At 40.5% G+C, this 14,491-nt stretch overlaps 1 protein-coding gene and 1 long non-coding RNA gene across 2 annotated transcripts; one reads left to right on the top strand and one right to left on the bottom strand.

Annotated features, from left to right (window-relative positions):
• Positions 1–1,371: 1,371 nt before the first annotated feature.
• Positions 1,372–2,406, top strand: LOC149398158 (putative disease resistance protein At1g62630). Its single transcript, XM_089614485.1, has 2 exons — positions 1,372–1,710; positions 1,813–2,406. The coding sequence occupies exons 1-2, from the start codon at positions 1,372–1,374 to the stop codon at positions 2,404–2,406; spliced, it is 933 nt and encodes a 310-aa protein (XP_089470611.1).
• Positions 2,407–12,201: 9,795 nt separating this feature from the next.
• On the bottom strand, positions 12,202–12,835 carry LOC149398157 (uncharacterized). Its single transcript, XR_016296895.1, has 3 exons — positions 12,705–12,835; positions 12,541–12,615; positions 12,202–12,278 (listed from the first exon to the last, which is right to left on the bottom strand). It is a non-coding gene; the product is annotated as an uncharacterized LOC149398157 (long non-coding RNA).
• Between the last annotated feature and the right edge of the window lie 1,656 nt (positions 12,836–14,491).

Raw genomic sequence — 14,491 nt, 5'->3', positions numbered from 1 at the left:
GCAAGTTTGACAAGGTTATCTGGATCACAGCGTCAAAGGCATCCGGTGTAAGAGGTTTACAGGATAAAATCGCGCGTGAGTTTAATTTGAGTTTAGACGAGAAAGACGATGAAGAAATCAAGGTTTCAAAAGCCGACGAAAATCGCCGGAAATCGGCGGCGGCGTCGTTTTCGGACTATAAACGGCCGGCGACATCTATTAAGTCGTTTTTCCCCAAAATGTCGTTCGGTTGCCGGCGAAACGACATGCCGTTTGGGCGAAAAACGACCGACCATTTTCAGATCCTTCTCTTCTTAAATTCTGTGAAATGTCGTTGGGTTTCTCAGTTTGTCGAACGAAACGAAAAAAAAAAAGCGTTCAATCTCAGCTGCGGCGGCGAGGTTGGAGACGACGGGAATCGGCGACTTTCGACTTCGTTTCGAGAGGTTGGAGAGCAAAAATCACAAATTATCGGCGACATTCGGCGAATCTCGGCGACTTTCGCGTAGCCGTTGACTTTGTATTTCTTCATTTTGATAGAAATTTGATTCTCTTTATTTTTTTAAGAACATAAAATCGCACAGAGGTTAGAGGTGAGAAGAAGAATCGCACCAGAGCTGCTCCACTGATGTATGCATCACTAGGTCATATTTTATTGGGCTTTTTATTTATTTATTAGGTTTGTTGGTGGTAGATGTTTTGAAAATCCAATGGCTCTACGGTCCACTACATAATGGGCCTTATTTGCATTCTTATTTATATTGCATTGTGGCTGTAGATAGTTTTTTTTTTTAAATTAAAAAATATATTGCAATTAAAAGAAAATATTAGTATTTGAGAGATAATTTTACTGAGATATGATTATTACTGAGATATGTATTCAAATTATTAACATATTTAAATTTATTTTAAATATATTTTTGTTATTTTAGCTAAAAATTTAACATGTGTTTAAAACAAGGTTTTAAAACGTCGGCGAAAATCGATACATATTTGTAATATAAATTGGATATTAGTAATATCTAAAATTTATTGGATAAAAATAAATGATACATATAAATAAATAAATAAATAAAATTAAAAATTGTAAAATATATGTATATATATATATATAAATATCTTTTTAACATTTAATTTGGATTATATTTACAAATAATGTATTTTTTTATTTTGTCACATTATTTCCGTTCGATTTTTCATCGGCACATCGGTTTTCCATGGAAAACGACATTTGAAAACAGTTTTTTATTTTCCATTTTCCATAATTTTTCCGTTCGATTTTCCATCGACATGACGATTTTCCGTAAATCAGGAGGCTCGAAACGGCAACGAAAACGACATTTTTTTTCCTTGGAAGAAATTAGGGCAAAGTTGCTGTTAAGGGAGTTCAACATGCCCAAAAACAAGAGGTTCCTACTCATCATCGATGATATGTGGGAAGAATACCCACTTAAAGAGGTCGGAATCCCCGACCCGACCCTTGGAAATGGATGCAAGTTAGTACTAACGACTCGTTCTCGCAACGTCTGTAGCAAGATGGAATGTGATGAGATAATACAAATGGGACTTCTACCACAACAAGAGGCAGTGGAGTTGTTTATGGATAAGGTTGGGAAAAACGTGGCTTTGGACCCAGAACTCTGCGAAATGGCAAGGCAACTTGCTATAGAATGTGCAGGTCTTCCTTTAGCGATCGTCACCGTGCCTGGAAGCTTAAGAGATAGAAAAGATGTGAGAGAGTGAGAGGTTATGCTAACGGAGCTAAAAGATGCCACATCTTCTATGTAAAAAAAAATCACGGCGATTTTGAGGTTTAGTTACGATCGGTTGAAGGATGAGAGACTAAAAGACTATCTTCTTCATTGTTCGTTGTACTCCGAAGACCAGATGATCCCTAGAGATTTGTTGATCGACCAGTTGATCGGCCTAGGAAGTGGTGATGGAGCTAGTACATGGAAACAAAAGATGGACAAATGTCACGTTATGTTGAACGAGCTCGTGCGTGATAGCTTGTTGATCGAAGCAGTCAACCACATGCAGGAAAAATGTGTGAAGCTCCATGACTCGGTGAGAGATATGGCGATACAAATCATGCGCGAGAGTCCTTCCCGGTTCCTGGTGGAGGCATCCGGGGCAGAAAAATGGAACGAGGGACTCGAGAAGATTTCGTTCACAGGAAACAAAGAAATCAGCGTTACCGGGCCTCCAACGTGTTCCAGACTATCGACACTATTGTTTATCAATACAAACGGATTGAAAAGTATCTTTGAAGATTTCTTTATGCGGATGAAAGGACTGTGTGTTCTTGATCTATCTCACACAAGTATCCGAACCCTTCCTGGTTACATTGCTGGTTTGGAAAATCTTACTGTGTTGTTGCTTAGAAATTGTACACAATTGACATGTGTGCCTGATATCTCAAAGTAGACAAACTTGATTAGGCTGGACATGAACAATACGGGAATCATTGAATTTCCTCGAGGATTAGAAAAGTTGGTTAAATTGACGTACCTTGACTTAGGTGGTGTCGAGACTAAGAATTACCCCAAAGGGCTTCTCTCTAATCTCTCCAACCTTCGTTACCTTTGGATTGAGTTGCCACGTGAAGCTGAACTTGATAGTGTAAAAGAGTTGGTAGCTCTGAAGAAGCTGGAGACTCTAAAAGTGGCATTCAGGAGTTTCAGCCTCTCCAATGCATATCTTCGGATGATTCCTAGCGGAGCGGCAACGATGCAAGTGTGTGATTTCAGATTTGAAGTGGGAAAGAAATCCTGGTTTTCATTTGGCGAATTCCCGAACTCCATAAACCTATGCTGCTCCCGGCCCAGAATGGAAATTCATGATGATCCCTTATACGATTTCCCGATTCCAATACCCATAAATGTTGAAAAGCTCACTGTGAATAGCTGCAATGCCTAAAGTTTGTGCCGTTTCACATCCGTCGAGAACCTAACAAACTTGCAGAGCCTCCATATTCAATGTTATAGTGCGATGGAGTACATGTTACATTATTCACCGGCAATGTTTCCCCTGCTTCAAAACATTAAGGAGTTGGAACTTCTTGATTTATATAACATGCGCGCACTGATCGGTCCCGAGAGAGATGGAATTGCTTCTTCTCCACCGCCATTGCCACTCGAGGCATTTTCAGCTCTCAAGATATTGACTCTCCAATTATGTGAGAAATTGACGACGTTGTTTGTTGTTGACAAAGAGGCCTCGTTGCTGAGTCTGGAAGAGATCACTATCAAAGGCTGCAGCCAGTTGGAGGAAATAATAGCATATGAAAATGAGGATTCAATAATAGTGAACCTTCCCAGTCTGAAAAAGATTTCCTTGATCAATTTGCCCAAATTGGAGAGCATCTGGTTTGTTGCAGATTCCGTATCGGACGTTGAAATAAGTAAATGTCCTGAACTGAAAGAGATCACCCCATCTTTCCAACCTTTCTTCGATATCCAAAACTATTTTACCAAAAGTGAATCAGCAGAGGAATGAGGCTCTTACAAATGCATGTTGATAAAAAGGTATAAGTTTATGCCTAGTCATTTTTCGTTTACTTATTTCTAAGCCTTTGTGTGATGATAGGTTACACATGGAGAATTGATACTCTCGGTGACATCGTACATTCATTTGGATATTTTCTTTGTTTTGTTTTGAATTTTGTAGCGGATAGTTTTGCATTTAAAGAGGCTATTATAAGTTGATCGTCGGTACCTTAAAGAACCCAACAGCTGAATCAATACCTCAGTCAAATGATGGCTTTGTTGATGTTGCTTGAGAATCTATATACCTCTGCTATGGCATTTCTTTCCTTTATAATTTAAATTTACTGGAAAAAAAAGAGTAAATAAACTCTTGTCTATACTCTAAAAGTGTTCAAATGTTACTGTTAGTAAGTTAAGCCTTCATATCCTCTTCTACACGTGGCGAGCTTCTGAAGCTCAACCAGGATGCAGACGGGACCGTTGGATCATCAGAGAGGGGTTGCTTAGCTGGCAAGCTTCCACGGGTGTATAAATATGAGTCTTGTTGGTTTGTTTTATGCATTGTAATAATCTGTACTCAATTACTTTTCTGAAAACTAATAAGTGCATAATTCTTGTTATTTTGTGATCATTCTTCACCACGTTATTCATCGTAATCACTTAAAATCACGTTTACAATTGAACATCTTATGATTTGAGTGTTTATATGTGTTTAGGTGAATCCGGGGGAGTTCGGAGCTAAAATGTCAATTTTTGGAGGCAAACGGATCAGCGCACTGAAGAGGAGCAAAGCAGTAGCTGTACCGCGGTACAGCAGTCCAGTACCTAGGTACATGAGTAAGAATCAGTGGCAGTACCGCGGTACAGCACACGGATACCGCGGTACAGTTCCGTTGAAAGCCCAATGCGACTCAAATAAAGCCCATTCGGAGTCCAATTAAAAAGGGACTTCGGGATTTTGACCTAGCACACTGAGACGACGATTTGGAGAGCTTTTAGAAGATCAGAGAGACGCTTTTGGAGAGGGACGACTCGACTTGGAGGATTACTTCACCAAAGCGAAGATTAGAGTCATCGATCTTCGCCGTTTTTCATGTTCTTTCTTATCTCTACTCTCTATCATGAATTCTATTTGTCTTTGTGTATCTTTCATTATGAGTAGCTAAATTCCCAAACGATTAAGGGGAATTTCAATCCCGTAACATGAATTGAAGATTTTGATGTAGACTTTGCTTGTGTTTCTAATATTGAAGTTGTTATTTCTTTTCCAATTGTTCAGTGTTCATGAATTGTTGTGTTTTTGTTTGGATTGATCACCTAGATAGGAATATTATTATTCATAGCCATACTTGCAATTTTAATCCGTAATTGTTAGGATTGCTAGTGATTAGTGGTGCGACTAGGGGACGGGTTTCGCAAGGATCGTGTGCACGTAGTGAAAAGAGTGACCGGAATTAATTGAATCACGCGTGTTGAATTTATATTGTTCTGTTCGTCTCGCTTTCTGAATTCATTGTTGTTGTTAGATTAAATCTAGGCGCGTGTTCATTAGGTTGTTTAACAATTAGGGCTCTTTATCGGCGCAACGTCGTGATTAACTAATATCAAAGGATTGCGGAGATTATAGGCCGCTCCCGCAACAATCCTATCCAACTTTGGTTTGACAATGCTCACACAACTCTATTGAAATCAGCGTCCACAGAATATCGACACACGCGAATGAAACCTTAATCGTGTCTTTTTCCATTTGAGTTTCTCAAGTAATTTTAATAATCTTTCAAAAACCCCGATTCTCTCTTCTTTTATTTGTTTCTCCTGAAATTAATAATCAATTGATTACACTAGGTCCTTGTGGGTTCGACCCTTATTTATCGCTATACGTTAGTCTTATTTAAGGTTATTTTTGATCGCGGTACGGCACGCATCAAAAACACTGAGAGTCTTGGAAGAGAAAGTTCTGGGTTAGAACTTAGATCAAGAGGGGTGTGCTGAGAGAATTGTATCTGGTGAGGTTCAGAGTTTTCTTCATTGATAGTTGATTGACTTTGAATGCTGGAGTAGGTTCAAGACCGAACCAGGTAAAAGATTGTGTCTCTTTCTCTTTTCTTGCTCAAATTCATAAACAAAGCTAGGTCATAGAGATTGCTTGCACTGGAAGCTATCTCGCGCGGAGTGAAAATTCAATTCAAAAGGGGTTTTTACATAACAGTTACAAAATAGAGGAAAGCGCATAGCTTACGTTGACGGAGACAGATTGTTGTTATATTTCTCCAAATAGATAAAATTTTATACCCAAATTTTCAGGGATTTAAATTCAGTCCATCAAAGAGAGAGCATAAATTACAGCTCGACAGTAACGAGAGGTGGCGTCGGTGCGAGTTTCCATAAGTGGGGATCATATTTTTAAAAGCTTTTCACAGAAATATTTTTGTTCATCATTGTAGTTGTTATGCCATTATTTCACAAACAATGAAAATTATAGTTGTTATATTAAATTTACCCAAAAGAGAACAAAAGTTATGGATAGCCTAGTGGTATTCGCTGGAGGAATGAAGCTGATGGTCTCCGGATCGAATCCTGGCAGCCACAAAGATTCATTTTGCATTTGCCACATCATCCGCCCAGCCTACCAATCTCCACATGTCCATGCAGCCTTCTTCCCACATGATGACGTCATCCTCTCACCAAGCCAGGGTGATGACGTAATCCGCACAAGAAAAAGGCCTCCTCAAATTTGACCCGCTCAAGAGCTTCTTTTTCATCATTTTTGAAGCCATTTCGGGCTGGGCCCACCAAATCCCTCAACAAACTTTCAAAACTCTATAAATACCCCCATTATTTTACCTCTCTATAAAAAAAAAAAAAACCTAGGCAAACTCATGCCATTTATTTCTCCTACTTCTCTCTCTAATTTTTCTCAAACTATATTTGAGATCCAAAATAAACAAAGAGAAAAATCACTTCACTCACACAAAAAAGAGAAATAATCACTTCCATTCTCTATAGATTGGAAGAGGTAATATTTACTCTCACACAAATCAAGGCCAACAAAGCCAAATTACATTTCCCTCTCTAAAAGTGTCCAAGAGCTTGAGAAATCAATTCTCATGCTCTTCGCTTAGTAAGAGGAAAATCTCATCGACCCGCTACCCGATTTCAGGATCCTCTGAAGCTCTCGGACGCGTTAGGCTTTGTCTTAACCTTCCTCGAGCCCTTTGGAACCTTGAAGAGTGACTTCTATTCTCAAATCACGATTCAAAGATTTCTCTGAAGCTCTCGGATGTTTTGGGCATTGTCCTAAACTTCCTTGAGCCCTTTGGAATCTCGAATAGTGATTCTGGGCCCATCCAAGACTAGGCACGTGACTATTCCAAGCACACCACGTGTCGACAAATGTTGAATCTAAAAAACGGCTTAACATTTTGGCGCTAGAAGGAGGGGATCTCGAGAACAACCACGAGCTCTCCACCGGCAAACTCACTTCCTCCACGGAAGACCACAAAACTCACGTATAACAAATGGCTAGCCACCTAGCTATCTCCGAGGGCGGCGCCCCTCCGACAGGAAGCATCGCATTCAACACTCGGGCCCGAGCCTGCCAAGCTCAAGAGAACGACGCCCCCCGAGAGGAATCTCTCCCCGCACTCGTTCAAGGCGACCGAGACGCAAGAATGGAGCGAATCGAGACGAGTATCTTTCGTCTCGCCGGCGTTGTCGCGAGACTCGGAGGCCAAGACATCCTCATCAACGACGTCTTCGACGATCAAGACGTACCAGAGTATATCCCGTTGGGACCGAAAATTGAAGACTCGGAGCAAGTCCCCGACGACAACCCCGAAGGCGAAGCACCCGAGCCCCTTCAAGGAGAAAGCGATGACGTCCCCGATCCGAGCATTCAAGACATCGGCCACAACCACCTCGAAGGAGCACGAGGAGTTCATGACCATCATCGACGCCGTCAGGCTGGCCGAGCGATGGTCGAGCCAAGGCCACAAAACCACCCGGCCGCCTCACAAAGCTCTCGCTCCTTCGTCGAGGCTAGAACGGATCGGTCGCGTCCGTCCACCTTCGATCGCCGAGGCCACGAAGAGGACATGGCGGATAGCGGCGATACTCGAAGGTTCGCGCCACCAAGACGTGTCCATAACCCGAGACCCGGGACCCGCCATGGCCAAGACCAAAGGCAACAGTTAAACGCTCGATGGGAGATTCCACAGAATCCCCACCCCCCGGCGAACCCCCGAGCGGCAACGAGACCGATCTCGACCAATCCAACTCCACCACACATTGCGCCTCTCGACCAGGCGTCTAACGAGAGAGGACACACGACGAGACTTGCCCCCGCGGTAACCCCTACTAACAATACGGACGTGATGACACTCTTCCAAAAGTTGAGGGACGAAGTGCAATGCATCAAAGCAACCCAAACATTGACGCCAGACGTCCGCAACATGATGGAAGACGCTGCGTCTCCATTCACCACGAATATCCTCGCAGAGGATTTTAAGCACGACTTCCTTCTACCACGCATCCCTGCTTACGATGGAAATGCTGACCCACTTTGTCACATACAGCAGTACCAGATGTGGATGAAAGTGGGGAGACACTCAATGGCGATCATGTGTCAGGCTTTTTGCCTCACTTTGAGCGGTCCTGCCTACCAATGGTTCCTCAAGCTAAGGCCCGGAACCATTCGATCTTTCGAGGAGCTGCAACAAAACTTTCTTGCCCGCTTCAGCGGCTCTAGAGAGAGAAAGCTGGGGAAGAGCCACCTCCGGACAGTCAGGCAGAGGAGAAGCGAATCTCTGCGCGAATACTTGTCACGTTTCACTGAGGAGTCGAACAGGGTTGACAAGTTCGAAGATGGCGACGCCATTTCGGCGATTCTCGACGGACTCCTACTTGGCAACTTCCTCAATTCCTTGATCAAGAAAGAGCCAAAGACAATGACCGAGCTCACGGCCCGAGCCGGGAAATACATCACTCTAGAAGAGTTTGTCCAGATCCGAAGGACAAGCGACCAAGGAAATCGCCGAAGGGAGGACGAAGAGTCCGACGACTGGAAAAGGAAAAAGGCACGTGCCGAAAATTCCGGACGACCTCATGCTAATTCAAAGAGTCTGTTGGTGGAAAAATTTCGAGACCACTCGAATTTCACTCCGCTGAACGCCCCGCCTGAGAGGATCCTGGCGTTAGCTCGCGACAAGTTTACCGACCCTGCGCCTCTAAAAAGCGATCCCGCTAAACGAGACCGGTCCAAGTACTGCGAGTTTCACCAGTGTTACGGACATGTGACCTCTGGATGCATCGATTTGAAAAGACAAATCGAGTCCTTAATCCGAGGAGGAGAACTAAAAGAGTTCGTTCTTAAAATGGTCAACAACTCTGAAGCCTCGACAAGCCGACACGGCAAGTCAGTCGACAGGGGGAACAATGAGAACGAAGCTCAAAGGGCAAGAGCTCCTCTCAACGTTGTCACCTAAAAGTTAGAAGCCGCCCAGGCAAGAGCAAGACCTGCGTAAACGATCAGACTCCACTTAACCTACTTTTTTATAACCATCTTTTTGTGTCCCATCACATGTAATCCCCGCGAAGGGAAACCTTTTGTAATCCACACAGTGGAAATACTTATATCAATGATAAAGTGATCCATTTTGTTGCCTCTAGCATGAACTTAGCCCACGTGGCTCCGAAAATCCCGACCCCCGTGGTTTAGGGTCGCTCGATCCCCGTGATCGAGTCGCTTAAGGCCCCCGTGGCTCCAAAAATCTCGACCCCTGTGGTTTAGGGTCGCTCGATCCCCGTGATCGAGTCGCTTAAGGCCCCCGTGGCTCTGAAAATCCCGACCCACGTGGTTTAGGGTCGCTCGATCCCCGTGATCGAGTCGCTTAAGGCCCCCGTGGCTCCGAAAATCCCGACCCCCGTGGTTTAGGGTCGCTTGATCCCCGGGATCTAGTCGCTTAAAGCCTATGTGGCTCGGAAAATCCCGACCCCCGTGGTTCATGGTCGCTCGATCCCCGTGATCGAGTCGCTTAAGGCCCCTATGGCTCCGAAAATCCAGACCCCCGTGGTTTAGGGTCGCTCGATCCCCGTGATCCTGTCACTTAAAGCCTCCGTGGCTCTGAAAATCCCGACCTCCGTGGTCTAGGGTCGTTCGATCCCCTTGATCGAGTCCATTAAGGCCTCCGTGGCTCTGAAAATCCCGACCTCCGTGGTCCATGGTCGCTCGATCCCCGTGATCGAGTCGCTCAAAATCTCATGGCTCTGAAATCAACGACGGGCTCGAAGTCCGATCCCTTGAAGTCCAGACGACCACCCACCAAGGTCATTGCCAAAAAGACAAGGAAAAACTCCCCCCAGACAATTAAATTTCTCGCACGACAAATCGCACGAGAAACTGGGGGTTAATGTTATGCCATTATTTCACAAACAATGAAAATTATAGTTGTTATATTAAATTTACCCAAAAGAGAACAAAAGTTATGGATAGCCTAGTGGTATTCGCTGGAGGAATGAAGCTGATGGTCTCCGGATCGAATCCTGGCAGCCACAAAGATTCATTTTGCATTTGCCACGTCATCCGCCCAGCCTACCAATCTCCACATGTCCATGCAGCCTTCTTCCCACATGATGACGTCATCCTCTCACCAAGCCAGCGTGATGACGTCATCCGCACAAGAAAAAGGCCTCCTCAAATTTGACCCGCTCAAGAGCTTCTTTTTCATCATTTTTGAAGCCATTTCGGGCTGGGCCCACCAAATCCCTCAACAAACTTTCAAAACTCTATAAATACCCCCATTATTTTACCTCTCTATAAAAAAAAAAAAAACCTAGGCAAACTCATGCCATTTATTTCTCCTACTTCTCTCTCTAATTTTTCTCAAACTATATTTGAGATCCAAAATAAACAAAGAGAAAAATCACTTCACTCACACAAAAAAGAGAAATAATCACTTCCATTCTCTATAGATTGGAAGAGGTAATATTTACTCTCACACAAATCAAGGCCAACAAAGCCAAATTACATTTCCCTCTCTAAAAGTGTCCAAGAGCTTGAGAAATCAATTCTCATGCTCTTCGCTTAGTAAGAGGAAAATCTCATCGACCCGCTACCCGATTTCAGGATCCTCTGAAGCTCTCGGACGCGTTAGGCTTTGTCTTAACCTTCCTCGAGCCCTTTGGAACCTTGAAGAGTGACTTCTATTCTCAAATCACGATTCAAAGATTTCTCTGAAGCTCTCGGATGTTTTGGGCATTGTCCTAAACTTCCTTGAGCCCTTTGGAATCTCGAATAGTGATTCTGGGCCCATCCAAGACTAGGCACGTGACTATTCCAAGCACACCACGTGTCGACAAATGTTGAATCTAAAAAACGGCTTAACAGTAGTCTAAGCCAAGGAGGGGACATAAATACATGTCCTGATATATGACCATTATTTGAATAGACAGGAAAAGAGTGTAATTACGCGATAGAGTGAGTGTTATTTAGAGTTAAACAACAGATCATTCCTCGATTTCAAAACTACCATTAAGGAGCCAAAGGTCGAGATCTTGGGTTGCTTGGTGGAAAATAAAGTTACAGAGTATATTCTGGAAATTGTCGGTAGTATAATGTTTTTATCGTGGTAATTGTATTTTTAAGTAGTAAATAATCAATTTTTTATGTTTACAAATTTTTGTAAAAAAAAGAAAAAAAATCAACTCCAATTAATTGAAAACCAACAAAGTGAAAGCCTGCCAAACATCATCAATTCATGCCACGGGTTTTAAAGCACTATCAACCGTAAAATTAGAAAGTAGCTAATCATAGTTATTAAAGTATGAAGTTATTAAAGTATGAAAACAATCGAAATCATAATCAAAGAAATAGAGGATGAGAAAGAAGGAAAAACAATGATTGGATTCATGAGTCTTCATTTTGACGTTAGAAGTAGCTCCTCACCAAAGCTTGTGTCTTTAAACGCTCCTCAATCTATAAAACTCTTTAAAATTATAATGGAAGTCTTCTAGGTCGAAATCATGGGGTCCTCTTTTAATACAAATAAAACGGGCATAAAAATAATACTATAGACTTAAAATGTAGGAATCACCGTGATGTTTTTTTCAAAACTGCCACGGTGATTTTGTGATTTTTTTTTTTTGTTTTTTTGTTTTTTTTTTTTACATTTGAGTGATTTTTCGCCACAGTGAATTTTGGAAGATTAATGTAATGAATTTTAACTATGGGCGACCACTCACAATTTGGACGTAACTTCTTGCTCTCATGTCCAATTTTTGTAAATATATAGATCTTGAGAAGCTTGCGGAAAAGCACTGTTTGACGGTGTGAAAAAATCCTCCAAACTCTTTATTTTATAATCGATAAATTATGTGGAAGAATACCGTTATGCTTATTTTGATCTAATGTACGGAACCACTTTTTACAGCACAAACATAAATTGCTAATCATACTCCCTAACAATATTTTTAGTTCCTTACCGAAAATCTTCTTTTACGGACCCTTTTTCGGGGTCTAAAAATTCTCTTTAAACATATATTATTTTATCATAATACTTGATAAAAACTATATATTTGTCAAGCTTTATGAACACCTGCTCTAACTGTATATACAAGCATAACTCTTTTTATTATAAATTTACCTGGAAAATATATATCAAGAGTATCAAGAAGTTCACTTTCTTTTTTTCCTTATGAACAGATTGAGAAGTTCAAGAATATTGGTGCCACTGATTGGTCTCTGGTCCAATTTGCTCTTGATGATCGTGAACGAAGAAAATTTGCGTAGTAACAATGCGACATTATTTGACATACCTGGACAGAACTCCACTGGTGAGTCTGAAGTTTTGGCTTCTAATTTCTCGTTTAAATAACTATCAAACAAATGATTGCTAACGTTAGACATAGAAACCAGCCATAGCAAAAGGGCTACGAATAGGCCTCGTTTTGTACTTCTTAACATGATACGTAACTTAGCTATCATCAAATCTAATTCTACACAAGCACATATTTCACAATTCGACGGAAGTTCAAGGAAAAAAGAAACACGAGTTGAAATTAAGAGAGATATACTCACATTGCGAGCTTTCTTAAAAAGCAGTCTAGTCTCTTTGAGGTACGAATATTAATATCTTGAAACTAGAGTCCAACCCTGCAAAGCAAAAAGAAGACTAAAATCAGTATGTAGTTGAATTGAATCACACACAAGATTAAATAATGTCATTCCACTTTTAGTCTTACAAAACTAGAAATTAAAAACTAACTCAGACGAAAGAGTGTCGCTCCCATCCGAATGTTTTTTTTTTTTCAATCAAATCAACAGAATTTCTCTCTCGCAAGAAACTAACAAAGTTCCCAAAAAAAGAAATCGGAGATCCACCGTCTGTTTCGGCGATATATTGACGGCGATTTGGTGAAATCGGAGACGGAATGAGGTTTGGGTTTTGATTCGGTGCCACGCGGTACATGGTCACGGCTTTTGGTACGTGATGTGAAATGTGATTGTGTTTCATTGGTTTTGTTTGCGAGGGAGGGTGTAAAAGTATTTTCGTGTATCTATAAGTACAGGATTGTTTACTTTAATAATTTAAAGGTTCAACGGGGTCAACAACATAACAAAACATGGACATGGTGTCCCCTCAATAATAATAATAATAATAAAATGGTGTGATTGGTTATCAAAATATTTGAATATTTCGAAGACGAAAAAAGAGTAGCTCTTTATGAGAAAAAAAGAAATAAATTGCGTCAACTACCACTATTTGATAAATTTTTTTTTCAATTTTTTACCAAAACCTTAATTTGTTCAAAAATATTAATAAACTACTTACAAATATAATTTTACCCTGAGCATTATGTCAATAATTGACATCTCTATGTCAACATTTGACATCTATTATTGACATCTGTAAGTTTTGTGTTCTCTGTTTGTTGACATAAATGTCAATAATCGATATCTATTATTGACATTTATGTCAACAATTGAATTGACATTAATTTTTTAGAGTAAAATTGTATTTGTACGAGTGGTTTAGTAATATTTTTGACCAAATTAAGTTTTTGGTAGGAAATTGAAAAAACTTATCAAATTGTGGTAGTTGGGGCAATTTCTAAAAAAGAAAAGAAAAAATGAGTAGCTATTAGAGTTAAATTTCATTTTAGCTTTGCAAAAGTTAGCTGTTTCTCTTTATTATCTCAGTGGAAGAGCTTCTACGCCTGAGCTTAAGGGCGATGTAGCCTTTGGTAGTGAACATTGGTAAAATAAAATCTCGTCTCAATATTTACTTTTCTGCTAAAACTATTAGATCTGTGTATTTGGCCGATTTTATATGTGTTCTGATATATTCTAGATTATTTTACTTTTATTGATATATATGGGTAATAGTTTGTTCTGATATTGCTGATTCCGCTAGCTAGTCTGCTTTGAATCAGTCGAAGTACTGACCTGATGTTAGATCTTTGATAGTTTTTTTTAATTACTTAATTCTTCTGATAGTCCTGTATATATATATATATATCTTGGTTCTGATGTGAACCTTTGATCACTTTCATATGGTTTTTTTGGCTTATGGTAGTGTATAAGATCAAATAAATAACAAGAAAAACGTAACAGAGACTTCAGAATCATTAGTACTTCAAAGAATTATTTATATATATATATATTAATTAGCATGGGTTTATTGTAGAGAAATTTCATTTTCTAGACCTAAAAGTTATGGAAATATCTCAATTAGACCCGTTAATTAAAAAAATATCTAAAATTGGACTTTTGTACCAATTTCGGACAAAAATACCCTCAATTCAAAATAAACCTCATCTTCATCTCTTTCATTCTCACTCTCTCACTTTCTCTCACTTTCTTAATGGTTTTAATGGTTTTGTCATGGTTTGAATAGTGTAGGATTGATAGGATATAAGATTAGAGTGATTTTTAGTTATTTAGGGTTGATTTGAATCATGGAAGATAGGTGAATTTTTTTTTTTTTAAATCTGGGTATTTTGCGTCGGATCCCATCGGATTAGGTCGG

Source organism: Urtica dioica, chromosome 5 (assembly GCF_054948205.1).
Source record: "Urtica dioica subsp. dioica isolate 48M chromosome 5, U.dioica_male_clone48M_v1_H2, whole genome shotgun sequence".
Lineage (NCBI taxonomy): Eukaryota > Viridiplantae > Streptophyta > Magnoliopsida > Rosales > Urticaceae > Urtica > Urtica dioica.
The sequence above is the reverse complement of the archived record's forward strand: the minus strand, read 5'-3'. Positions and strand labels throughout refer to the sequence as shown.

Coding starts and splice junctions, on each gene's coding strand:
- LOC149398158 (XM_089614485.1), top strand. CDS start 1,372: ATGCCCAAAAACAAGAGGTTCCTACTCATCATCGATGATATGTGGGAA. Junction 1,711..1,812: donor GCTTAAGAGATAGAAAAGAT/GTGAGAGAGTGA, acceptor GATCGGTTGAAG/GATGAGAGACTAAAAGACTA.